Source organism: Idiotropiscis lumnitzeri, chromosome 2, assembly GCF_059441095.1.
Source record: "Idiotropiscis lumnitzeri isolate Australia: NSW breed Sydney's pygmy pipehorse chromosome 2, RoL_Ilum_1.0, whole genome shotgun sequence".
NCBI classification, from domain to species: domain Eukaryota; kingdom Metazoa; phylum Chordata; class Actinopteri; order Syngnathiformes; family Syngnathidae; genus Idiotropiscis; species Idiotropiscis lumnitzeri.
The window spans coordinates 2,012,871-2,040,561 of NC_142392.1; the positions used below are offsets into that span (position 1 = coordinate 2,012,871).

Below are 27,691 nucleotides of genomic sequence, written 5' to 3' on the forward strand. Positions count from 1 at the left end.
GTGGTTACGAGCAGGATGTGGGTTTATTGAGTCAAAAAGCTTGGGGGGGAGGGGGAATTCGTCGACTCGTCCTGTGTGAATTCTGTGACAGAATGCCGATTCAGCAAAGTGTCAGACGCCAAATGGATGGCCTCGCTACAACGTGACCAGAAAGAATATTCAAATGCAAGACTTTTATACTGTACGTCAAAACTAAGAAAGGCCACTCGGGGAACTGCAGGTAACTATCGTTAACTTAGTTAGCATCAAAAAAGAAAAGGCCGAAAATAATTGAAATGTTTTGTTGCCTGATGATAATTGCGATCTGTTAACTAGCGTAAAGCTAACCGTAATAAATCTTTGGGGGAATATTTATTCATCAACCTGTTCATGAATTTAAGACACGTTTTGTTAGCGTGGCTTTGAATCTCACAGCAACGCAATCTCAGATAAACATTTATTCAGTTCCACGAATAAATAGAAAGGGTCGCTTACGTCGGGCTTGAGCGGCCGCGTCCTTTTCGACATTAACTGATCTGCAAACAAAAAAAAAAACACATTCAAATCAAGTCTCTGCGAATTGCAGATCCAGTCGTATTTACACAGAGGAAGCGTGTATTCACATTAAATAAGAAAACGTAATCTTTATCTACATGACGTATTCACAACCCGGCGGACTTTTTCTGGTTTTTGTGTGGATGAAAGCACAATTGAGAAGCGTGTGATTGATACGACCTCAGTGGTTCTCAAACTAGGGTGCAAAATAATTTGCAATAAATTATTACTTTGGCGCGAACTCTTACACATCATCTGATATCCCAACATCAAAATTATTTTTTTTTTTTTTAAGATAATGCAGTTACATATTTTTGGAGAATAAAGGTTTTTTTTTCAGAATAAAAGGCTTAATATTGTGAGAATAGTTGAAATTCCCTTGTAAAATGACTTTTTCTATTTGTGTGGCATTCAGGGCTACCTAAAGTCGTTTTTAATTTCTCAGTGGAGCCTAAAAGTTTGAGAACCTCCGCTCCATCTCTTGTGCAAGTCGGTACATTACAATCTATGAGCATGCGTCACAGAAATAAATATTTGCCCATTTTCATCTGGGTTGCTAGGCAGACTTGGAAATGCTGATTTGGCAAAGAGTCAAGCATGCATCCCCATCTTCTGCCACCTTCTTATCCCTTCAACTGATTCCCTTTTATCACGACACGGCGAAAACGGATCCATGCCGATTGTTGCTCTTGTGTTTTGCTGGTGGAGCCTCAAGTGGCGGCTGGCGCTCCGGCTGCTTCCTGGCCGGGCGTCTGTCATTCCATCACTCCTCCGGGAGCTGATTCCGCCTGTTGCGGCTCTTCCTGCGATCCAGCAGGGGCTTGAGCTTGGCCAAGTCCCCCCTGAGAGCTCCGGGTGGCGGGTGCGAAACGCTCTTCTGCTGCTCCTTCCTTTCCTTCCTCTCCTTGCAGTACTGCTGCACGGCCAGACTCTCGGCCGGGCTGAAGGCCTCCAGCAGCGCTTTGGGGTGCGCCGCCGCCGACCAGGGCCACGCAGAGTGCCCCCTTTCGGTCAGCGCTCCGGCGGCGGCGGCGCTCAGCACCCGCAGGCGGATCTTGGCCACGGTGCGCTTGAAGCCGTTCTCGGTGGTCAGGCAGTAGTAGAGGCCCTGGTCGGACGGCTGTGCCGAGCGGATGAGCAGACCGTGCTCCGTGGACAACACGCGCTCGCTCAGCTTCACCTGAGGTTCACACGGAGAGCCAGGTAAGAACAAAATCGGCCTTTAAGGAGGTCTGGAAAAGCACGCTCGGATAGCAATGGGCAGTTTCCGCATTTTGGCATGCACAGGTAGAGCACGGAGGTGGTAAAAGAGCAAGGCAGGCTGAGTTTAAAAATGTAATTCCCATCTGGTGCAGTCATTATGATTTTTGTTTTAATCAATAAAAAGCAATATTTTTAGGGGGTACACTCCTATCTATCACCTGACCTCTTTTCTCCTGTCATTGTCTCTGTGGATGAGCCAGCGGATGGACGCCTGAGGCGGTTTGGGCAGGCACTCCAGGAAGGTGGTGTTGTTCCGCACGCCGTACTGCGTCATCTCCGCAGCGTTCCGGTATGCTGACGCACCAAAAAAACAAAACAAAACAAACAAACCAAAAAAAACGCCTTAAAACGTTAGCTGTCAGAATTGTACGAGCATTTTTTTTTTTTTTTTTTTTTGGTCTCCTTAAATACTTTTCTCAAAATCTTAATATATTATATATATTTAATTCTTAAAAAATACAATTTAATATCTTGGAAAAAAAGCAAGATTACCACTTCAAATATTCAATTTCTTATCTATAAATGATACTTTCTAATTTTGAAATGCTTCAACAAATACATTTTAAAGTAAGTTTTGAAAACTAGAAATTACTGACTTTTCATTCTGGGAAAAATTCTGAATGCCTTTTATCATTCCAAAGTGCAACGTCACCTTTCAGGTTGAATCCTCGGCACTGCGTGAGCGGGTTTCCGTGCATGACATCCTGCCTCCTGCTCCTCCTGCAAACAAAGCAAACGTCAGGTGGACGTGGCGTCAATGCAGAGGCGTCGTCACGCGCCACTCCGACCGGAGTCTGTGTTATGTCTGAACACACTAAAAGAGGCTGCCACTGTGAAGTGCGCCTTCAAACGTTCCAGTCGTGTCCCCACGAAGGCCACCGGTCTATTTTTATCCTCATTTATCTCATTGTTCAGTCGGACCGAAAAGAGTGACATCAAGAAGTCTGCTTTTGTAAAGATTAAAGATAGAGATCAGTCATCAGAAAAAAGTATGGCTTACAAAGAGTACAAACTCACTCAGGTTGCAAAATCTCGTAACTAAAGTATAGCAAAAAATGCAATACAACATGTTTACAAATTCTATTAGTAAGATGGTAATGTTACATATCAAATTTCACGGAGTGAACAGATAGCTTGAGCGACTGCTGCACGCACCTTTTTCCGCTGGGGTAGAAGCGCGAGCAGCTCAGTCCGTCCCAGGCGCAGTACGGGTCTCGGGCCAGGCAGCAGTCGGCGCAGGCCGAGCCGTACGCGTGGCAGCGGTGCAGCGACACCTGCGACACGCCCGACTCTGAGCTCACGTAGAGTTGTTGCTGCAAAAGAAAGAAAAAAAAAAGGGATAAGGAGGCAATCAATCATCTCTTCCTTGCCTCACGGATGCAGATTTGAGAGGAAGAAAGTAAAAGGCTTACTTTTTTGGAGGAGATTCTCAAGTTGGTAACCGGAGCTTGGTTCTGGGGCAAAACACACAAAGTTGAAATTCCACACATTGGACATTACATTCAGGAAGTGGAAACACACGCTTTGTGGTTTCAAAGTAGGTCACGCGGCTGCAGGCCACACACACACGTTAATATAAAAAAATTAAAAAATGCTCTCAGCTATTGTAAAGCTGATTCAAGTATTGTGGAAGACACATGACAATAAAGAGGAATCAAGACTCAGATAAAACCAAGGTGAGACCTTAAAGATTTGCAGCTCCTCCAGGATGAGATCCTTGTGCAGGGAATGATTGGTGGGCAGAGCGATCACCTTCTGGATGCTTCCTTGATCTGTGGAAAGAAGAGCTCGGTTACAGAGTGGAAATGGGGGCAAAAACGGCCCGCGAGCGGCCAGCCGATAAAAAGAGCGTCGTCAGATAATGATGCGCAACGGCGCGGTCGGGAGCTGGCGGCTGCTCAAGAATCCGGCCTGAAGAAACAAAACGGCTCAAACAGCGGGGAAGTGCAGACAAAAGGGCGTCGCCGTCCTCGCTTCACATGCTCACCTCTCTTCAACTTTGTTTGTCTTTTGGCAAGAACAAGAGAAGCAACATTTTGCGGGGAGAAATTAGACATTTTAGGAAATACATTTAAAAACTGAAAGATAATCTGCCAACAACATGAGCACATTTGTCTTGAAATAAATTTTGCTTTGTAAAATGACTACTCTGCGCCCCTTAAATTCCACTGAGTGTCAAAGGGTCAAAGTTGAAAATTCCTACCGGTTCCCAGGAAGAGGACTTGGTAGTTTCCGTCGGCGGCGGCCACTTGGTCCACGGCCACCGCCGTGTATTTGTAGTCGGCGCCGGTGCGGACCACCAGGGGTCTCCTGCCCACCGGGTAGATGGGGTTGAACATGACCGGGTGGTTGCGCACAAAGTTCACCACATCGTCTGGGAATTCTTTGGTGGTGTGGATGTCTGGTGTGAAGGCTCCGCCGGGGCACTGGGCAACAGGGAAGAATTTGTTTTTTTTTTGCATTTTTATTTTACAATGTAATGAATTAGAAAGAATGCTCCAGAACCGAGCTCACCGTTCCGGGCCTGGGGTACGGGATGCGTCCCTGGAAGGCCACCCACTGGAAGTTGGGTCCGTCTCGGTGCGCGAAGGGCCCGTTGAAGACGGTGAGGATGTCGGCCATGTTGTACACACAAACCGCCGAGCCTTTGAAGACGGAGCTGCGGGGGAGCGCACAAAATAGCAACAAGGTCACACCTGGTTGACGTGTCCGTTTCATTCCAAAATGTCAGGGCACGCTGGGTGAACAGAAGCACATTGGGCCAAGTGGATTTGGCCAATAACCAGGACGTCTAGCATGCCGACTCAATTAGGCATGAAAACACGCAGATCGGCTGACGCGCCTGCCGAATCGGCCACGCTGAAACACGAGCCGCAAAGACAGAAGCAATCAAAACCGCACGAGTCAAGCAAAGTGCCAACAAATACGCTACAGTGGAAGACAATGCATTTTCGACAACCCTGTATTGTAAATAAGGGCTACTCATGAAAAACTTTTCGAACTTAGAAAATGCTACTCATGGTAAAGAAAAGTAAAATCCTACAAAATTTGAGGTGGAGGTATCTTTTATAAAAAAATATCCTCGGCAAGTTGTGTTAATAATCCAACTAACGCAAGAATTTTGCTGAAAAGATCACAAAAACAGATTCGGTCATAAATTTATAATAATGACGTTGTGTTGAGAGCAGTTGGTATAAAAAGCGATTTTATGAGGAACGTTCCGGTCCAAGTAAATAGCGAGCGTCGTCTTTTACCTCGTCGACGTGAAGACTCCGAACACCAGCAGGCCTTTGGGATGCTCACTTTCCAGCAAAAACACACTTTCTGCAGGGAGCAAACACAAAAACATCTTCCTCAGGCTGGAACCGTTGCCAAAAAACTGCAAAAGTTCATGCCAGTGTGACGCACGCATGTGGTTTTTATTAACCCATATAAAGTTTTAACACAGTCAAAGGGAAAATGTTAAGTGCCGGACTCCAAAAACCAGGCGAACAAGTTAAGGCAAACCAATTAAAAAATATCTATAGATGCAAAATGCAAAAAAAAAAAACATTCAATAAAATTTATTATAAACAAAAATAATTTGGTTGAAATATAAAATGAAAAAAATATATATGCAGACTGTAGCTTTGGTATAACAAACAAGGAAAATATAACAAACTAAAAAAAGGATATAAAACACAAAATATCATATTATTGTTTTTTGATTTCGTAAATAAACAATTAGGCGACTCTAATGTACACATAAATGTTTGAGTCATTTCTTGATTTTATTCCGTCCAACTCACCCAACTCGTCAAAGTGCGTCTCTGTGCCGTCCTCCTCCAGAACAGAACAAACCATCCGCGCTTTGAGGAACGTGGTCCACTTGTTGACCAAACTGCGTTGGCCTCCGATGTCGCTCTGCGGGTGACCCACAAGAAGTTTTTCATCGGGTAAACTTCTCCCGAAGAAACTCTCAACGGTGCCACTTACTGGACAGACGCGCGCCACCATGCTGTGGATGTTCCTGGTGTTGCCGCTGTTGTCCGTCAGCCTCTCGCGGAAGAAAAAGTAAAGTTTGGCATCGTTGGGGTCCGTCCCGTCCGGTATCAGATGGGCGTCCACGAAGATGGGCTCTGATTCAAACAACGCCGCGGAAAAATGAATGAAAGGAGACTGTTGAGATTGCGAGGCGTGCCACCCGGCGTACCGCTAAGCCACTTGGAATTGTGCTGGTCAGTGCGCACGCCGTTCCTCTTGGTCAGGCTGCGGAAGATGGCCGCGTCCGTGCCCATGAAATCGATGTACATGCCGGAGAACAGTTCCTGGTCTGAAACGACAATAAGAAGGCGCTCAACCTTCGTCAAAGTTGAAACATCAAATTATGATTATTTTTTTTAAATAAATAGAAATTCTATAAATGTAAAAATAAATACATATTTTTTTTAAAAGCCACAAATATATAAAATAGATATTTGCGTAGAAAAAAAATAAATACAGCTGAAAATAAAGCGTACATAAATGACCATTTTATTTTTTTGGAATAGTTGGCGTGTAATTTGTTGACCTACTGAGCATGATGGAGACGGTATTGACCCGCGGGTTGAACGAGCACCTCCCTTTACCCGACTCGGACCTGGAGTCAATGTGAAAGATTTGTTCCTGTTGCAAAGAGAGTCAGGAGGACGCAATAAATCTCACACAAAATGACTTGTTGAGCCGTTTTGTTTTGGACTTGACAGAAAGCGGCAGAACTAATCAAATCTTCGCTTTGAGCCCCCAAATCCCCATGACGCACCCCGGGAGCAGCAATGGCTTGGTTGCCACGGTAACAACCAGCACCATCTGCTGTCTCCCATCAAAGTGACGCAAGATTGGCGCTTTTCTTACCTCCGGCCGGCGCCCCCTGTTGACGTAGACGCAGATGGGGCTGTAGGCGCCGCTGCCGCACATGAAGAGGTGCGTTCGGTTGTACGGCTGCACCACCCGAATGAAGTTGCCGCAGCCGTGCTAGCAAGAAAAATGAAGAGTGTGACATTTTGTCATGAATCATGAGGACTATTTGATGTTTTCATGATTTAGTGCATCTCGTATGTGTCACTTTCCTGGCCGACTTGAGTTCTTTTAGAAATCTGGCTTCCAGAATAACATTCCATCTCATCCAAGACACTCCACTTTATCAGGGAAGACCAGCCTTGTATCAGGAAGTGTGTGTGCGTGTGTGTGTGTGTTTGGGGTTAAGAATCTCAAGTACAAGCAGCCAAGTTGAATATTCCGGTGGTCGGATATGGAAAAAATGAGGGCTGAAAAAGGAGAAGGCGGGCGGAGCGCGCAAGAAAACGAGGGGATTAAAAGGACGCTACAATCCAGAGCGTCGCCTTCGTGCGCCAAATATCTGCGGGAGCACGTCTGCAGTCAGGAGCGCTTCTCCCGACTCCAGCTGCAAAGTCACACGGGAGATGACGGACGGAGGAGCGGAAAATAAAACCTTCCCGACACGCGTTGCCTCATTTATTTGTCTGAAACATTTTCCCACTCCACTGCGCTGTCGAGCCAATTAAGGCCAAGCGAAGACGAAAAAGGATCGTCATGATCTTTAGCACGCAGCTTCATTAAATCACCGCGTCGTGGAAGCTTTGATTCCCCCCGGTAGGCCCCCCACGCCTGGCCCGGATAACCCTGCGGACATCTGCTCCCGGACACATGTGGACGGACCCGACAAGGACAAGCAGATGGGGGAGGAAAAACGAAGGGAGTCTCAGGGGGCAAAGTCCTGAAGCACTCCGAAAAATAAATCCGACAACAGCTGAAAGAGATATTGGCGCGGCGTGAAAAAAACAAAAAAAAAAAACAATTACGTCAAGCTTGCTTGACTTGTCATTAAATCATCTGCATTGTGAAAAAATACTAAGAAAAAAAAAATGGGAATTAAAAATTAAAAGCATGCAACAAATATTTGACTACAGTGGGAAACTATTATTTATACAGAAAGACCTAAAAATTTTTGCATTTTATGTGATTTTTTTTATCAAAATAAAAAAGTGAAAATTTGTTTTATCTAAAAATACAAAATCATTGCACAAACAAATAAATAAATTAAATACAGTAGAAAAATACTTTTTGCTATAATAAGCTAAAAATATTTTATCTTTAAATTGTTACAATAAAAATTATAACTCAGTAACAGTCACAGGTAATGCGTGCTACACTCCAAACCAACAGAGGGCAGCATTTACTATACAAAGAATGTTATCATAATTAAAAAAAAAAATGTTTTTTTCAGATTTTGCTCGTTAACATGCAGCAGGTTACATTTGGCGACGTATTGTTAACTTCTTAGTACAATGTTTGACAGCACGTCGACACTGAGAGGATTTGCATGCTAATTTACCGTGGGGTCTTTTCCCGCCATTTGGCATTCCTCGATCTTGCTTGTTGACGCGGGCCAAAACACCTGCAAAACAACATAAAAAAGCAAATTAATGGCGAGAACCCATCCCCACGACGACGGCAACAGACGACCATGAATATGCAAACGAGTAGCTTTGATGAAATTAAAGGGGGGGCACAACACATGTTGAGGGGTGGAAAAAGGTGGCGCTCCGTGAATGCATCCCGCAATTTACACGGAAAAAACTGACACGGGGAGGGGGAAAGGAAACGCTTTCCCATCTGCTAATGCGCCTCGCGCTGTCGATTACGCTCGTCGAGAGCTCCCTCGGCGAAGCGCTCGGGTGCTTCAACAGCACCTTTGGATAACCCCACACGCTTGTCAACATGGACAGCATTTGCATAATATCACTGCAGAATGTTCAGCATTGCGGCGTTAACTCAGAGACACGCTTAGTTTGTGAAAGAGGTGGACCTTTTGTGCAGCGTGTGTGATGTTGTTGATGTCCATGGAGAGAACGTGGTCCTTGCAGCCCACGTACATCCGGTCTTGGTCCTCGTCCACGTGCAGGATGCGGTAGTCCATGGGCCTGTCCGACAGCGTGTAGTGCTCCAACGAGGCGCCGCTCTGCAGCTCTGCCGAGGAAGGACAATCAAATATAAATGCCAGACAATAATCATCAAAGTCATTCTTAAAATATGATAAGGTGAAGTTTTTTTTTAGCACCAAAAAAAGGTCCAAGGTATGTTGCCAAGTTGTAAAAGTCAAGAGTACCTGAGTATAGGCTTTGAGGTACTCTGCAGAATTCCACTCATACAACTGATTATTGGACTCCATGGCAACGTTTTGGAGCTTTTCCAGCAAAAAAAAAAAAAAAAAAAAAAAGGTTCTGGGTAATCTTTACCCACAAAATCTTAGAAAAGGAGACCCATGCCAAAATTCTCAAACTGTTGTTCAGTTCTCGAAATTTGCATCCAGAATGTTCAGCCATGGCTTTAGGACCTCCATTTGATCAGTCTGAAAACAAAGCTTCTATTTATTTTCATTCACTTCCAATTCAGTCAATTACAGTGACTTGTTCGCGAGGTTACAGAAGGAAAAAGTCTCTTGTGCTCATTAAAGGCGCCCATTGTTCACATGCCGAGTAAACATTCCCAGACCGGCTATTTGCAGCCTATTGGCTCCAGAGATAAAGCGCTCTTCAGCCGCCCGCGTCATGAATATTCATAGATTCTTCAATCGGAACGCTGAGAGCATCGGCTCGGGAGGCTCTCGTCACCTTTTTTGTTTGATTTTCAAGTGGATGCGATGGCGGCTTGTTGTTCGGGAGGCCACACTGAAGTGTTTCAAGTGCGAATGCTTTCCCACAATTCCTTGCGTTTTAGCTCGTTTAACATATTAGCCGTAGCTCCCGTCGGAATTTTTTTTTTTTAATTCATCCCCCTTGCAACTTGGTAGGCACTTCCATCAAGAGTCGACACATGCCCGAATTGAAAAGGAAGTGAACCATTCTGGCCTCAAGACATACGACGTTGACAAAGCGCTACTATGGAAACCGCAAATTGCAACTAAGTGATGGGCGACACTGAATTGCAAAAGCTTTTTTGCAACGCCATCAAATGCACGATATCAAAGACGGACGATCGTTTCGAGGACGGGTCAACGGCTGTGGAGGACGCAGAACCACTCGTGTCGCTCAACAAGAAAGATTAAATACTTCTTCCTCTCTACCTGCCTTTCAACTGCAAAGCAAAGTCATCCCATCTGGCCCGAAACAGTAAAACAGATGCCGCGAATATTATCCTTCCATTCAAAAGACTCGACTGTGCCAGGGTGTGAGCAAGCCTCGCTAAATTGAAAACACACAGGAGGGAGAACGGTGCCAAGTCACCGTTTCATCTCCGACACGCTCTCAGAGGCCTCCTCGACTTCATTTTTCCTCACGTTTGCCATGCGAACATGACAAGGAATGCTTGAGGATGTGAGGAGCGCCATCCGTCATGTCAGAAATTCCGCAGGGAAGGCCGCAATTCAACCGAAAGCCACGACGGAATGCCAGTCAAACCAGTGCTTGGCATTTTGTGGTGAGATTTTCAAGCGGGTCGCACCAAAATGGCCACACGAGCTATCATTTCAACACTCCCTAAGGAATGTTGTACATGTGCGGCCGTTTATCCGGGAAGTAAATCCATTCAAAGGATTTAAGGGGTGTCCACAAAGTCCAGTCCGGGGGCTATTTGGGTCGCGCTGCATGTTTGTTTTTTTGTTTTGCCACATGTTCTAATCGCAAAATTAAAGCCAGCGTTTATGCGTCAAGAAGTCACGAGAAATTGCGGAAATGTGGCAAGAACAACATTTTTGTTTTAAATTAAAAATGTTACAAGAAACCACACATGTATTTTTGAATGACTCTTTTGAAACAAAAAAAAGTCATAAAAGTCTGTCACACGATTTAAAAAGTGTACAAATGTCAATCTTATAAGATTGAGTTTTTTTGAAACAGCCGAATGTTGGCAGATATCACAAATTATTTCTCACAAAAAAGTTATGTTAACGTGTCGCTCCGAAATAGGAAACATTTTAAGGGCATGTTTCTCGAATTATTGGTGACTTGCGCAAGCCATTTTGTAACTTTTTCCAAGCCCCTGCATCAATTTCAACCTTTCTGGATTAAAATGACCTGGTTGATGACAGAAAAAAATTTTTGTGGACACCCCTTAAATCCTTTTAATGGATTTACTTCCCGGATAAACGGCCGCACATGTACAACATTCCTTAGGGAGTGTTGAAATGAGTGTGGCCATTTTGGTGCGACCCGCTTGAAAATCTCACCACAAAATACCAAGCACATTGGTATTTTTGGTGACAGCAAATTAAAAATGATTTTGGCAATAAGGCTATGAGGCTAACGATACGTTGCACTGGTGAGAAAATGTCCACCTAGAGCATTTTTTTTAATATATGAAACACCCCCCCCAAAAAATAAATAAATAAAAATCATTAAACTTTTATACATCTGGAAAAAATTTGGTGTATTCTGATCTAAATCATCAAGACTTAACCAGAACTATTCGCCCATCCCATTGGCGCCGTCTTCTAATTATCGGCCTTTTCGGCTTTAGTTCCCTTCAAAACGTTCCGCGAGGGAATGCGTTTTGTCCCGGAGGTGGGGTGCAAACTGCCCGTGGCTCCTTGGACGCGAGCCCAACACGGAAGATCCGGTGTCATCCAGCACCACGCCGACATTCCATTTCCCGTATGTTTCCCACATTCGCTGGCCGGACAACAAGACTTTGGCTGTTTTGCTTTTGTTGCCGTGCGAGCGCTACTCGGGCCCACGTGTTGCTCCGTTAGTCAAGCGAGTTGGGATCACGCAAGGAGGGCTTGGTCCCCGGAAAGACGGGAGGGGGGGGGGGAACAAATCAAGAGGAAGCAGGCCATACAGCATCTGACAGTTGGCGGCTTTTCTATTATGCTTGCGGGCAGGTGGGACTTTGACCCCTCGGTGAAATGCCGCGATAATAAAATCCGAGAGGATCCGATGCTGCGGCGACCACAGCGGGGTGAGCGGAAAGGACAAGTTCACCCCCCGCGTCTGTGTTTGGTTGCATAAAAGCTCTTTTGTTGGGCCCTCCAAAACCACCACGCTCATTCAAAATTCAACAGAAGATCATATTTAGGATATAGTTTAGTATTATGATTTCAACTTTGGCTAAAAATGTGGATTCCAAGTTAAAGCAAGTAAACTTTATAAGTGTAAAAATGCACAGAGAGGTTTTGAAGTCAATTTAGCCAATCAGAAGCTAGAAGAAAAAAAAGCATAAAAAAACAATACAGTTTCACCAAATATGTGGAAAAATATCCATTTTAGATCTGAACCAAGCTGCACTGGAAGTAAAGACAATGAGTTCAATCGTCCACTCCCCAAAACTGTTTTTGTGGTCAAGTTCAAATCGCCGTCCATGTGGCTGATGTCAGGAAGTGAGCTTTTATTGCAGCCACACAGCATCCCAAAATCTATTCGGGAGGATTCCAAACATGTCTGAGTGATCAAACGGGCCATGCACGGCCGTGCTGGTAAACAACCGACTTTAGAGCGTCAGCAAGTCCATAAAAGAACAAGTTTGTCGGGTGAATGTTGGAGGAAAACCAACAGGAGCTTTTGGAGCGCTCCAAGACAATAAATAGAGGACGGCAAATTAATCTGGCGGCACTTTCATTTAGACAAAACTAGTGCTTTTCCGCATGTGAAATCCTAATGGTGTCAAGAAACAAATTTAAGGGAAGTCGAGGATAATTTCGGATTTTTTTCAAGTCCAGACCAGAACAAAAAAACATCGAGTAGCTCTTTGGGATTTTGTTGACTGGGAACAAGAATGATGTTCATCCTGGCAAGTGACAGGCACTCAAGAGCTAAAAAATGGCCTCTCCAGTCAACTCTTGGCATGTGGCACGATTGGACACACGTTAAGGGGAGGGACCACCCACGAATTCTGGCGTCGACTTTGGACATAGACGACATTCCCGAGAAGGTGGACCTACCGCACTGTCATGACAAAACGTCTTCATTCATCAACATCCTCCTTGATGACTGCGGCCAACTGTCAAGAAGCAGATGCAGGTGCAGATTCCAAAATGCTAATCAGATCTCAAATCGACTTTGAATTTCCACTTAAGCCTCTTCCGAGTTATTTGAATTCTGAGCAGCGGTTGGAAACGGAAGGAAAGGAACAGAAAGGAAAACATGAATAGATAGAGGCCGACAAACATCACCCCCCCCCCCCCCCCCCCACCTCCAACATTATGAACGACTGACGTCTGCGTTCCGAGCTGACCCGCTAAGGCGTCGGCTAGGATTCCCACTTCGCTGAAACTCGAAGCCAGCAAGCCGTCCAGTTTGTACCCCAATTAGCACCGAGCCCACCGCCTCGGCAGAACCGCCCCCCCCCTTCCCGACCGGGGAGACGGCTGAGTGGCTTTTCCGAGTGGATATGTTTACAAGTCACAAGGGCGACGTGAACGAGCCAAAGCGCAACTCTCCGAGACAAAGTGAAGAAGTCGGCGAGGTCCACAGGTCGTTGTTTGCGCCGCCGCCGTGCGGCGCTTCAATTTGGCGTTGAGGAAACGACTTTCGCTTCTGCTTTCAATGCACTCGCGCAGTCGTAAAGTCAAGTCATAACGTTTTGATTTGCGAGCGCGGAAAAAAGAGATCAATGCACATGGAGGACAAAGTGAAAACAAATGAGCGTTATTGGTTCCATAAGATTTGGGAACCCATCTTCATAATAACTTCGTCAATCATAAAAAAATAAAAAACATTTCAGGCCACATAAAAATGCTTAAAGAGGCTGTCGAGTGCGTGCCAAAGCAACAGATGGAGACATAAGCCTCCACTGTGAGGACATAATGGCCAATCAGAAGCAGGATGAAGGTCATTTTGAGAAAGTGATAGTCAATATATTATGTTTGGGAACAAAATGTGAAGTAATGATTTAGTTTAAAAAGAATAATCTTTTTTTTTTTAATGAGTTATAATGAACATTTTAAAGTTAAATATCAACAAAACGAAGCAGGATGGTGAAGTCCAATTCTGGTACATTAAATGTTTGTTTTTTTTAAAATACAAATAAGGACTATAACTAGATTTCAAATCACAATTTGGGAATAAATTAAAAAAAAGTTTTGGCAGTGGTGCGCTTTGTTGGCCCAAGTGGGCAATCCCTCAGCGTCAGCTGCTTCCCCGCGAGCACTTTGATGAGGGCGACCATTTGTAGATGCGCAACGTGAAAAGCAGAAGCGAGACGACGCAGACGTCCAAGGTCGGGGCCCCGTCAGCGTCGGCCTGTCGACCTTTGAACTTTTGCCGACCTCCCGGGACCTCTGCGCGCCAACCCGAGGCTAACATCTCTGTAACCGGATGATCGCTCATCTGCTCGTCCTTTTTAAGTCATTATGCACACGTGTGTGTGTGTGTGTGTGTGTATGGGGGGGGGGCGGTAGACGCTCGCTTCTGCCTCACATTGAATTTGAATCTGAGGACGTTTATGAGCGGACTCCCTGCGCGATTATACACACATCATCTTTTTTCAGCAATTTCATGACTTTTAAATCTGTTCAGGGGGAGCATGATGCCATAAAAGAAGATACAAAAAATATGTGAGATGGTTGTCACATGTGCGATACAATCGGTACGTGCCCGAAGGTCCGTCAGGTTTTTTAATATTGCAGATAATCGTCACAGGTAGGACCTGTAAGACATTGCCGCAGGTTCTGTTATGCTTCTGATCAATGTGATTAGATAGAAGCCGTACCACCTCAAAGGTCAGACACTGGAGATTGTTGTCACATGTAGGGCACGTACGGAATCAGCCAGAAATTCCTGCCAGATACCGACATAAAGACAGTCAGACAGTTTCCATCGACAAGTAATCTCGGCAGATAAATTTCAGCTGTTTCGAAGAACACCGCAAATTAATAGACACTTTTCATCAACTCGTCATGTCTGTGGATGCATTATGCTTCGTTTGCAAGACGAATGTTTGTCATGTGAGACACAGACAGCACTTGCAAAAAAAAACTGCAGGTCGTTTAATGTTGCAGTTGGACACTTAGCGGGTTTAGTGACAATTTTTGTCTCAAATGAGAATAACTTGGGGGGGGGGAGTGAGTAATACAATTTAGAATCAGGGCCAAGAAATGGGCAGAATGAGGTCTGCCCCAAAAGCATTTCGAGTCCGTCTCTCCAGCAACGAGTGAAAACCTGAACGCAGCCAAGCCAGGATGGAAGTCATTAAAATTTGGGACTGTTTAGTTTTACTTGTAAAGGCCGCGCGAGCAGAGTGACTCAGCACAAAGATGTTTGCCACCAATCAGCTGAAGGAATGCACACGTGGCCAACCTGGAAACTTTCAGCTTCTTCCCAAGCTTCCTTCGCTGGCTGACATTCATCCCTGCGGGGACAACAATGAGGCTTGATAGAAAAAAAAAAATGAGGTGGAAGCTCGGGGCATAATCAATCAGTCCGCATGTCCGCCCAGCAGGTGAACCCTGGGTTTTTAAATAAACATTCCTCGCTTTGTGAGCAGCTTACAGTGGGATCACTCACGGGATGAAACGATCCCAATCGTAAACACGCACCGCCGGGTCAACGGGTTTCCAAACAAACCCCAAAATGTCAACTTCCACCATTGCTCTATGGAAGCATCACGGCAGGAAGGAATGGTCCTGATTGGCTGAAAATAAGGAGAAGGTGGGGCTTTGGCAAAATTCATTTCCAGCAGGTGCCGGATGTTTTCTACATGCGACAACAATCTCCAGGATCAGACATCAAAGTCACCTATCAAACAATTTCAACAAGGAATTTCTGGCAAGTACTGGCCGTTGTCCTACAATAATGTGACAACAATCCTTTATATTCTTCATATCTCTTGCAAAAGAAGTCAAAATATTCCCCAGAAATTACTCATTGATGAAAAGTGGCTTATCTATGTCTCAATTGATTTGTGAGAGGAATTTCTGCCAAGTGTCTCCTTACATGTGACAACAATCTCCAGCATTAGCCGGAGGCTCGCGATGGGCGATCTTTCTACCTTGCCTTCTTCAGGTATTCGGGGGCACCTGCTGGGCGGCCAGCAAAGATCAGTCCTCACATTCTTTGCATGGCTTTTCGTTATTATAGTCTGGAAGTTACTCAAGGAAAATAATCAATAAACCAGGCGTTCTGCGGCTCCGAAATATCCTCCCGTCTGACACCCGAGCCGGCTCGGTTGACGACGGGACCCTCGGAGAGGGACTGGCACCCCCCCACTGAGAACTTGCTGCCTCCGACATTCCTTCTCTCGCCCCGCCGCGCTTACTCAAGCCTTCCCGTTGAGCCACTGCCAAGCCACATTTAAAGACGCACAATAAACGCGGTTAACCCAAATAATCGAGCGAGCGACGATAACAACAAAGACTACGCTGTGATTTAGCGTTAGCACGTGTGAAAAGATGATTGAGATCTGCGTTCGCTTCGCAGCGGCTTCTCTGCAAAGCGCGATTGTTGTCGACGGATGAAAGCAACAGCGTTTGGATTTTTTTTTTCCGCGCCAACGCCACACACGCTGATGTCATTTCTGCGCTACCGTGCAGCCATCTCACACTAAACAGAAGCAGGCTCAGAGCTCACCCGTATTTTGTTTGAAGGCCGACTTTAAGGCGGGAAATCCCACCGACACCGTTCCCAAAATGAATCGCTGGTATGGTTGGCTGCACCATAAATTGTCACATTATGTTTACGGAGCGAAGAAGGACAAAATTGCCAAAGTGGGTTCGCCTTAAAAAAGAGTTTTAAGTGTTTCAAAACCAACTCAAGAGCGCTTTAACATGTTGACCAAAAGGAGATGGTAGCCAATCAGGAGGAAGTCATTTCATGGAGAAAAAAATTATTAGGAGAATTATTTGTGTGCTGAATATTAACACTTAAACATTTACAAAAAAAAGTATATTTAAGGAAAATAAATAAATACATTATATTCACAATAAAATCTAGATGATAATACAATATACTAATACCATAATATTAAAGTAGGTAAATATACAGAAGCATAAAATTATGGAAGTCAATAAAAAATATAGAAATGCATAAAATAGAAATCATTTCACAATTTAAAAACAGTATGCAATGCTAAAATACAGTTAGACAACTATTAAATGTTAAATATTACATTTACATTATGTGACAAAATAAAATGATAAAATATATAAAAATATGACAACAAATATCTACATATTGAATAAAAATACAAAATTGACCCTTTGCAAAAATAGAAAAGGATCATAACAAAATATTTCATAATTAACCAAGCTTTCCAAACTAACTTTGTGACACTTTCTTAAGCTGACCCGCAAACGCCCTCAATTCAAGTAATCACATGACAATTCGACATCTGGGAAATTAAATAAAACAAAAGCACGGCGCTCGAGAGGATTAAAATTTAACGAGAAGCAGGTTGCCGAGGTTGAACTCTCAGCGGGACGCCAGCGCGCCCAAATGGACCTTCCCAGTCGGAATTGTGTGATATGAAACAGATAAAGTAAGAAAAATCTACAACAGGCTGTTTGCATTAAAGCCCGTGGCTGTGTACGCTTGCTATTAATGATTCCATGAGATGTGTACTCAACTAACGAAGGCACCGCGGGCCAACGCCGGCGCGCCAGTAAACACGTGGCAACGCCGACTCATTAAAGCGCAAAGGCATTCATCTTTCATGCGCTTACCGTCAAACGAGAGGAAGACTCGGGGCAGCGGTTGAGGAAGGCCGCCGGCGCCCACGGAGACGAGGCTCACGAGAAGGACAAGGAGAAGGAGAAGAACGGACGGCGTGGCCTTCGCCACCGCAGGTGCAGGTGCAGCTGACCGGCTCATGACTGACCCGGGACGGGACGGCACCGCCTGAAACGGGAGACGGAAAATTGGAGTTAGAACCACAAGCAACCAGCATGACGGGTGAAGACCTCCACCAAGACAAAACCCCGCTGTTGCAAAAAAAAAAAAAAATACCTACATCCACTTCAAAACAACAACAACAAAAAAAAAAAAACACTCGGGTCAGGTCAACTGCCCCCTACTGGCAAGGAGGCTTTCCTAAACAATAGCGTCAAAGTAAACATGATTGACCATGAGCAGAAAACGACAAGATGTGTGACATGAATTCATCACTCTTCCATTCCGTATCATTGCACAAGCGCCGTCCTAAAAAATGGATGAAGTAAATCCTCGTTCTCGGTCCAGAACTCAATTATTGATGAGCGGCAGGTAGCGGGCCGTAGCGTCGGCAGGGCTCAAGCAAAGTCAAAGCCTCTTACGGCCATAACAAAAAAATGTTTTTACAAGCAGGTGGATCTCTCCTCTCATGGCTTATGCATGCGTGCTGAAACATTGATGACGGCCACGCTTCAACAAAGCGATGAAACTTTTAGTGCACTTTGTGCAGCAAAAAAAAGTATCGGGGACAGACACGCCTCCATCAATAAAATCTTCAATTTAACTGTAGGGGAACACTTTGGGGAATTTGCTGCTCCCAGTGCACCAAGCAAGACTAGTTGGATGAGGTCTAGCTGGAAAAACATGAAAAAAAAAAAGTTAACATTTTAATCCAAAAACAAAATCAAAAGGTAACACTTTGCGTGCCGTTTTACATGATTACTATGATCGGTACACTTTCGATTGCGATGAAATGAAACAGAATGTTTACTGAATTCATCTTTTTGCGGATTTTTGGTTGGGAAACTATCCTGTTATCCGTTGTTCTTTGTACCTACGTCACTGCAAACGTGTTTTATTTTTCTTTTCGCAAATTTGCAGATTCTTGCTATTTGTGGTCGGCCTTGGCCTCATATTACGATAATTACAAGAGTTAATGACGTCATAATTGTTTGTAATAAATGATCATAATTTTCATCACGTTAAATCCACTTAAGCGACCAAATATGGTTCCCACAAAGCTCATAGTCGCACCCTGGCCTCCAAAAATGGCTGGCAATCTGCTCATCGCCCCAGTTGTCCAAACTGGATGACGTTCCGAGCCGCCCTAACATCTGCTCAACGCGAACGGCGAATTGCAGGCCATTGAAACTCCCGCAGCTGCTTAAGTCATCTCCCTGACATCCCCGACATGCGTGCGAGCGCTTCCCCGAACGCCCCTTGAACCTGACCCGACCCATCCACAGCCATTTGCAGAATCTCGCTGCAGAATTAAGCAGTAAACGTCGTGGCTAGCGCGCATATCAACCACACCAAACATTCGCCTAAAAACATGCTCCCACAATATCACGCACATTGCGGCATCATAAAACGAGCTGAGTGGTCGAGAGAGTTTAAACGAGTTGCTCAATCTGTCCTGTGTGTTGGTACACCACACCCAGCTGCATTGGCAGCAGATGTTGATTTTTCAGAGTATTTGAAACATTCCGGGTGCGGACAAAATCCCGAAAGTTGAAACAAAGTTGATAAGATGCCATGGAAAAGTCAGCGAAACGCGCAAGACTTGACGATCGGACGGTACACCTGAAGATCCCTTCTACCTGACGGTGACATCTGAAAAGATCCGAGTGGGTCGCACTCACCTTTCAGAAGCGTCACCCCACTCCTAATTGAGGTGAAGGCAGAGAACCCGAATGGTGAACGGGTATTTAAAAAAAAAAAATCTCTACGCAAGTCCCGGGACTCGGGGAAGGAAGCTGTTCCGCCTCGTGAGTGGAGTTGAGTGAGCGGCGAGGAAAGGGAGGAGAGCGGGAAGAGGCAGTGAGGGGCGGGTGTCCTGTTACGCCAAACCCCCTCGCTCCTCTTCCTCACCCCTCTCACCACCTCGTTATTAACAAGACAGTGGGACCACATTTTGCCAATGAACGCTTACGTAACATTATTTACAGCTGGCCGCCTAAATGGGCAGTGGTTCATATTTTCTTGCGATTATCTGAGACGTTTTCACACGGCTTTGCCGGTAAATTGGCGCAACAGAGGGCTAACGACGAGATTTGTGCGCCTCCCCAAAGCCGATGCGGGTTGCCCATTTAACATGACTTAATGCGACACTACGTCAGTTGACCTCATATCGGCCAGGAAAATGACATTATATCGTTAGCCGGCCCACAACTGTTGGCTTCCTAGACGAACGGCAGTAGAAACGTCTTTGCCCCGATTATCGCTTAAAGGAAATTTTTACGACGCCACTTACACACGACATTTACGGAAAATGACTGAATCGGTGGCGTGGCAGTCGAGGCCAACGTGCGATGATAAACGCCACACGCGGGTCGCAGCCGGTAGCGTGACGCCACAGATGCTACACTCGGATTCGTGGCAGCCTCAACAGGCTGTGGTGAAGACGTAAAAAAAAAATCTGATGTATTTGTACTTCTATCGGCATATTTGGGATATGACTTCCAGGAAAAACTCACCTTGGGAAGAACAGAGGTGGCTTGTTTTGGAACTCTCAATCAGTTTTTAATCGGACTTTGGAGATGTTGGGAACCAGAGTGATTTAAATTAGATTTTGGATTGTAGGACAGTCCGGCAAGCAGGTGGGCCTTAACGTCGTCAGTGAGATCATCGGGTTTTATCTCGACGATCTCGTTCCCTTCGGGTAGGGACTGATTGGGTGTGAATTTTATTATCCTTTTGGATCAATCCCGTCCCTCCAGTACGCTCGTTGTTTGGGTTCCACTGGCTGACATTCCTCATTGATGTGGAATGTTCATATCAAGCCTCCGTCCAGCTGTTTTCAAAGCGAAACAAAAGAATGACCGCAATGAGACCCGCGCAGCTGTTTTGAACAAAGACAGCAGCAACTCGCGGACCAAACAAAGCAAAACGGCGTCAGAAGCAATTCTTCTCAAAACAGAACAAATTTATGTGGTGTTATTCGTGTCAGGAAGAACTGTGTCAAAGGTATTGAACGCCTCGACACGCCATGAAAATAAACAAACGGGTTCTGTCAGTTGCGAGTTACTTCGACTCGGGCGTTTGACCGTTTTATGGCAATCGCTGTTCTGCTCGGCTATTCCGCAATCAATCGACAAACGTCAAACAAGCACCGAAGGTTTTACAATTGATTATTTTATCTTTGCTTCACCAGCGGAGAGCGTGTTTCTGTTAGCGTGCAGCGCAATGGAATCCCGTGAATGTCAGTTGGTCAAAGTTAAGTGACAGAGAGGCCGTAATTTCAGCGCCGTGCTTTCATAAACTGCGCTCCACTCACTTAAGACGTCGCGTTGATGCATCCGCCGAGAGAACCAAAATTTAGCGGGGTGAATAATCAAAAACAGACTAGCACGGCATCAGCAGTGAGCTTTTTTTTTTTATGACCGAACAGATGTAGATGAAGTCAGCCCAGAGTGGCTTTGCAGATGCGCAAGATTGATGCTTCAATCCCCATAACGCAGCTAAATAAAAAATTTTAAAAAACCAAAACCTTCCGACTGTCATGCTGAGCTCACAGGTGGGATCTTTCCACGTACTTTGACGGATGCTGGGCTTATGGATTTGCTAGTCGCCGCTCGGGCACCCCTGGGGCCTTGCGGTCGGACCCCCGCCCTCAGTGGAGGAAATCCCGTGCCAAGCCCACGCGGCATCTGGGTTTAATTTTTGCGTCGCATCAAACGCAAACCGCGACTGATTGTGTTAGCGGAATAATCAACGCACATTAGACGGTTTGTTTTGGGCGCGCGCCACATTTACGTTTCATTTGCATTGCAAAACTGCCGAGCGACTCGAATCAACGCGCGTCATGTACAGTATATTCAAAGCAGACGTCTTCTTTTCAGAGGAATTTGACTTTCATCCCGTTATCATGCTGAGTCATCATTAATTCTAATCAAAGACGGACAGTAATTATCAGTGAAATCCCGCTTGGCTGGGTTGCGTTTCGACTAATGAAATATTCGCCAACAGCGTGTTTTAACTTTTGTGCTTTCGTACTTGATTATTTGAACTCCCAATTTCAATAGCGGGACTTTTGCATTTTTGACAAAAGGTGCCCCCCTCTGGGAAGACTGAACCATTCGAAGGCGACTCCGGCGGGAATACCGACGCATATTGCAGAGTGCCCCTCATTTAATTAGCGCGATTCATTCTTGAGGAAGGAGAGGGGCAGAGACAACCTTGTTGAGTTAATTAAATATGCTGGCTTTTACACCGCTCGCTCATTTACTTAGTACGGGTATTCAGTATTGATCGGCACCCAAAGTAATCCTGAATTAATGGTTTCGAGGTCTGCGAGCAGGTCAAGTGATTAAGTGAATTGAGAGACGGCAAAATGACTGATTGATTAAGGCTGGGATGGGATGGAGATAAATGGGATGACGGTGCAAAAGTCGGCTCTGGTTCAAGATACAAGTTTGTTTCAAATGGGCAATCCGAACAAACTTTGAATGTGGCAAAACGGCTGGTGTTGGTCCGGTCATCATGCCAGCAAACATCAGATCATATAACGCAGATATTTTCCCTAACTGCTGACGAGCATCTACTTTTTCTTTTCAGTGTGAAGCGTTATCAATTCTGACGAAAGAGCCTCTTGATAAAACGCCAACGAGTTTTTTTTTAAGTGTCCTCACATCGTGTAAACAACCGAGGCAATTGGACACGTTAATTAAGTATGTCAGTGAGTGCGACTCCCGAAATTGAACCTGCTAGATTTCTATTTACTGTTTGAGGCCCAAAGGACTCTTTCGTGCTAGCGGTGGGCGGAATGATGCAAATAGCGTCAATAAAATATTGACAGCAATGTTAGCAGAGATTAATAATTAAACTTGCAGCATTGCGGCTTGTTTCAAGTTTTGCACGTTGTTGTACAGTCACTAAGTTTTAATTATTTTTCGCACAACATCACAAACGCGTTTAAGTCACCTAGAAATTGTTTGTTTTTTGCTAATCAAAGACATGCAAAATAACATGTCCATGGGCTAATTAGCAAAACTGACAACCAGGTGAGTGGAAAAAAATTGGAGTAGAAACCTGAAGGTTCTGATATTGAGGAAGGGAGGTCTTGAGCATCTCGGAGGGTTTTGCGAGCCATCGTCACATCTGGGGGCGAGAATGCAATCGGGTGACTGTGCCGGAATCATTTGAGCAGGGAAATGGCGGATCCGGGGTTGAGTAGTTGAGTGTGGGGGATGTTTCACAGACGACGTGGCAGATGAACCTCAGGGAGCGACTGTCTTCCAGAAGGCAAGCAGGTGACAAATTTGAAGAGGGAACGGGAGGTTTCATGTCAGAGGGCGTTCCGGTCAGGCGAATGTTTTATAGAAAGCAAAGGCAAGTTAAACCTCATGGACAGACTCATTTATGGATGCGAGACGCAAATGAGAGACTGAACATGTGCGCATGCTAAACTTGAGGAAGGAACTGGAGGATTTGATTTTGAAGGTTTCTACTCCTGGGGGACGAGGGATGTTGTACAGAAGGCAACCAGGCTGGTGAATCTCAGGGACGGACTAATTTGTGGAGTGTGTCTGGGATTTGTTTCACACAAGGTATCAAGAGGAGTGAACCCGATGTTGAGGACTTCCACTCAGACGGAATGGAGGGGTCACAAGCTGGTTTGGGGGATGTTTCACAGAAGGAAATCTGGAGACCGACTAATTGTGGAGTGTTTGGAGGTCCAGGAATTGAGTGATTCCACCACGTGGGGAAGGCTCTGACCTGTCAGGGGGTCTTTGCTTGTCACCTTCCAGCGGGGACACATGGGAACCAACTTCACGCATCTGTATCTAATGCCAAGGTCGGGTAAGGGATACGACTTAACCTTTGCACCGCGGTGAAAGTCAGTCATTCGTCATGCTTCACAGGATCACAAGATCCGTATGGTATTACGTTAGCATGCGGGGGGCTGCTGCTGCTGCTTGATGTGTTTAAACGGGCAGCAGTGGAGCAAGTGGCGAGACCCCCGCCCCCACACCCAGGAGGGTCGTCGCCACTTCAGGGCAGACGGTCCATCGTCAAGGTTTATTTTGGCAAAGCACACCCGCCTGTCCATCGTCCCATTTCGCTGCTGAATGGTGTTTAAAGCACACTTTGCCAACCGGACGACGTTTACATTATCCGGGATGGATGACGCTCGGGCCCCTCGCCTGCGCGCCATGTGTACATTACGCCTTTCTTCGTCTCGCCCAAACTCTTCCGTTCCCATGCTCGTATGGGGAAAAGTTGTCATTCTGTTCAAAGCAGACATGGATGGGGGGACAGTCAGTATCAAAGTCATAACAGAAACACAACGAGATTGTAGTCTTATGTACAAGCCACTTCAGGATTAATTGTGGATGCCAGCCTTCGGCAGTTTATGTAAAAGACACTGGTCGTTTTGACTTCCAGAGAGGAAGGTTTAAAACCTGAGACTCATTTCTCCCACTCTTTGACTTAAATCTTAACACCAGGCTTCCTGACTGGATTGCAGTCTCCCAATTGCGTCTGCCTTGGCCAGGTGCTTGTGAATAAATACGGGATCTTCTGTCACGGCTCAGAACTCACCATTGAAAGACGTTTCAACTCAACGTATTACGGATCCTTTCTCCCTGACTGCTGACTGACATGTGGAATGGATGACAGGCAAGGTGAACTCTGACCTTTAAATGAGGGCTCTGACTGACTGGAAACATCCATGGAAGATTCGTGAGGGAAGAAAATTCCAACCTGAGGAATGGTGTGGCAGTGATAGAATGTATATTTTCCCGTTATCTCCTCAGAATCAGTTTGCGATGGCGCCTGCTGTCAAAATGAATCACGGTAGATGTTATCGGAAGTTGGGCTCAGGTGGGCCAATCGTCCACGCTGATTATTGGGAAGTTTAGCCAGAGGTTAAAGCAACATTTTTCCCAATGCATGGAGAAGCTAAACCAGGCACCAAGGACCACCACTGGCTTTTGTTTTCTATATTATCTACTTGGGAGTTTTGTCATTAAAAAAATAACATGAAATACTTTTTTTTTTTTTAAACAAGTCAACTCACCAGCCACTTGATTAGGGACTCCAGCCTGCTCGCTTGTGCTTGTCGCAGCATGTTAGCAAACTGAGCTGTTCCTGTTATTTACAAAGAACAACCAACATTAAATGCAATAGAGAATTTATAACGGGCAAATAAATTGCATTTTTATTAGATCAGAAGTTGAAATGTGATTCACATTTAACACACCACACTTGTGTTGTTTGGTGCAAGACTCACTCTTGGTGGGGGGGGGGGACAACAAAAATCACACGCGTCATTGACTGCCATTGGAAAATGCCGCCACCCGGTGGAAGAGCAATGTACTGCAAGTCAAAAATCATTAGAGAGCCAATTTAGAACATTAAGGATAACAGGATGACCGACCAGTATTTTTGGGTTCTATTAATAGCACGCCAGTATTGTACTAAAGAGCTTGAATGTAGCACCATATGGGTTAAACTGCAGTACATTAATACAGAATAGATTAATCATAATTAACCCATACAATAATTAAAATCAAATCATTTGCAATGCCTTTCTTCACAAATTAAAAAATATCAAGAAGCAGATTGCAATAATATATTTAATATCAAGAGTCCATTTGATTTAGTAACCACATGGGGGTGCTGCCTCCACGTTGTTATATGGATGAAAAACTCAAGCAACATACTGGGTACAGTATGAGACAAATGCAAAAATTCATTCATAGAACAGTGTGATTGTTGACTTTAATATGTGATAAACCATCCCACAAGTAGAAATGGAATCAAACACTGCAAAAATTCATATAAAACACTGTTTCATCTGAAATATTTAGACATGTTCTTCCAGTCAAAGATGAAATGTTCTATTATCATTCATGCTTTGTCAATATTCCTCAAATATTCATAATAGACCTTCTCACTCAAGGAAATGCAGGAAATTCCTGTCTTCTTTCCATTTCCGCCCTAATCAGTCTTTGCAGCGTTGGCGCGTGGCCCTGAATTGCTGCAGTCATCAATAAAGCAATGAAAAAAAGATGTGAAAATTGGGAGATACTTGTTGAACTATATAACATTCCAGATTACAATACCACTTTACTCACAGAAGCGCTGCAGGAGCTGCAGTGACTGATGACAAGAAAAAGACACACTTAGAATTCTAGGTCCTTCCGGATAGCCTTGAAAAGGCGGATGAGGGAGCCAGCCCAGGCCCGGCGCCTCTCTCTGCCATCGGCCACCGCCGCGGTCTGGGCGGCGTAAACCAGCGTCAGCACGGTCTTCTCAAAGTCGGGCGCGCTCAGTGGGCGGCGCCGACCGTTCAGCCGGGCGGACAGACGCAGGACCTCCGAGAGGCTCTTGGGGAGGACGTCGTCGCAGATGAGCTCCAATGAGCGGGCGCCCCGGAGGGACGCCAACTCCGGGTCGGAGATGACGAGGGGATCTTGGCCTCGGATCTCCATTCCGGACAACAAGATCTGAATGCAAGACAAGGAAATGGAGTGGAAAAGAATGCGGCAGTTGGAGAGGTGGGGGTACATTCCTCATCTTCCTGCTGACGATTAGCATGTGGCGCGCTAACCTCAAAGAGGAGCTCCACGTCTTGCACAGATTGCTGGAAGGAAGGATCAAGCAGCCACGGGGCACCCCGCTTTGGATGCAACGCCGCTGGGTACAAAGCTGAGAGACAGCAGGAAAACCACCATCAGTGATTTTGATTGACTTTTTTTTTTTTTTTTTTAAACGCCTCTTGTAAAATTTTCCCTCCAGCTAATTTTGGGATATTTAAGATTAAATTGAGTTTTGAAGAATATGGACAATCTAATTGATTTGATTAGAATTTTTCTTAGTTCCTTGAGAAGCGATCAGACGTTCACTGAATGAACATGAACGTAGCCTGATGCGCTTTTGCCCATGCGGGGGACTTGTAATCCCGGCGGAACAACAAATCTACGCTAATTAATAGAGCTAAACGCTAGCACTAGTTGGCTGGAGGCTTGCAACCACGCCGAGGCAAACAAAATGGGAATGGGAGGATGAAAGGGAGGGAGGACATCTTGTAAAGTCGTCTATGGAACACATGCTCGTCTTTAGTCCACCCATAAAACTTGAGGATCAATGAGCTCAGGCTTTCCTCAAACTTCAAATTTGGCTTCTGTGGCAGCAACACACAGGTATAAAAAAAACTAAAAGCAAAACATTTGGTCTCATTTTGTCCAAGATGTGTGAGGCATTTTCCCCAGGAATTTTGAATTCCGTCTGCTTCTATGGTTATCATCACCAATATATTATTGTTCTACCTCTCTGCGTTAACTTTTGCTACGTATTTGAACAAATTGTTCAACTTTCACAGGCATTTGCAACTCCACTTCCACTATTTGGTAGCAATCAAACGTGTCAAGTTGTTTTAGGGTCAAGTGAAGCTATGCGAGAAATTCCGCAGTGATCAAAGCCAGCAACAACAAAAGGCAGACTTTCCAATCGAAAGATTGATTTTACGGTTTTAACGATGAGGCGGACGCACCTGAGCGAGGGTGTTGCGCGCACGCCAGGCTGCAGAAGAGCAAAACGGCGAGCAGCACATCGGAGGCCATCAGGGAGCTTCTGTTCACGCGTCCTCCACCGTCTGGTCGTCTCGCCATCTCGTCTCGTCTCGTGTCGCACCAACTCCGATTGTCATCTGGAAGCAATCAGACGTCTGGACTGGACCGGACCAGACGTCCCTCTTTGGAGCAGCTCACACACTTGGCTGGCTGACTGAACCTGAAGCTTTTGCTTGGCATAATGTCAAATATGGCAACAAGTCGAATGCTGAAGAACACTCGGAGATGAGGTGTTCTCAAACGCAAACTCCCAAAAAGTATTTTTTTAACACATTCACTGCCAGTCTAGGGGGAAAAAAAAATCAATTAATGACTATAGACATCTATATATTACATTTTATAATTATTTCAACATTTAAAATTGTTAGTTTTTCCCATATTATATACATAACGAATTATTTTAGTTAAATTAAAAAAGGACCAATTTCAGAGAACATATTTTAATGGACTTATTAAATTGTCCAATTTTACACAAAAGAA

At 45.1% G+C, this 27,691-nt stretch overlaps 2 protein-coding genes across 4 annotated transcripts; both read right to left on the minus strand.

Moving 5' to 3' along the window:
* Positions 1 to 422: 422 nt before the first annotated feature.
* On the minus strand, positions 423 to 24,955 carry sema3c (sema domain, immunoglobulin domain (Ig), short basic domain, secreted, (semaphorin) 3C). 2 transcript variants are annotated; one of them, XM_088281831.1, is made up of 19 exons: positions 24,868 to 24,955; positions 24,655 to 24,725; positions 17,429 to 17,603; positions 8,645 to 8,805; positions 8,171 to 8,233; positions 6,670 to 6,789; positions 6,351 to 6,441; positions 5,990 to 6,109; positions 5,773 to 5,915; positions 5,586 to 5,700; positions 5,052 to 5,121; positions 4,312 to 4,456; positions 4,001 to 4,223; positions 3,481 to 3,569; positions 3,210 to 3,251; positions 2,953 to 3,110; positions 2,450 to 2,517; positions 1,961 to 2,091; positions 423 to 1,714 (listed from the first exon to the last, which is right to left on the minus strand). In XM_088281831.1, exons 2-19 carry the CDS (start codon positions 24,703 to 24,705, stop codon positions 1,298 to 1,300), a joined length of 2,382 nt encoding a protein of 793 aa, XP_088137957.1. In that variant the 5' UTR covers positions 24,706 to 24,725; positions 24,868 to 24,955; the 3' UTR covers positions 423 to 1,297. The 2 variants fall into 2 exon arrangements, with proteins under 2 accessions (XP_088137957.1, XP_088137962.1); XM_088281836.1 differs by lacking the exons at positions 24,655 to 24,725; positions 24,868 to 24,955 and adding an exon at positions 19,277 to 19,412.
* On the minus strand, positions 24,896 to 27,533 carry fam180a (family with sequence similarity 180 member A). Of its 2 annotated transcripts, XR_015839794.1 has the most exons (5): positions 27,133 to 27,533; positions 26,191 to 26,288; positions 25,715 to 26,086; positions 25,535 to 25,617; positions 24,896 to 24,953 (listed from the first exon to the last, which is right to left on the minus strand). XR_015839794.1 is itself a non-coding variant. In XM_088281905.1 (4 exons), exons 1-3 carry the CDS (start codon positions 27,248 to 27,250, stop codon positions 25,763 to 25,765), a joined length of 540 nt encoding a protein of 179 aa, XP_088138031.1. In that variant the 5' UTR covers positions 27,251 to 27,533; the 3' UTR covers positions 25,486 to 25,617; positions 25,715 to 25,762. The 2 variants fall into 2 exon arrangements, 1 of the variants encoding a protein (XP_088138031.1); XM_088281905.1 differs by lacking the exon at positions 24,896 to 24,953 and having other exon boundaries at positions 25,486 to 25,617.
* Between the last annotated feature and the right edge of the window lie 158 nt (positions 27,534 to 27,691).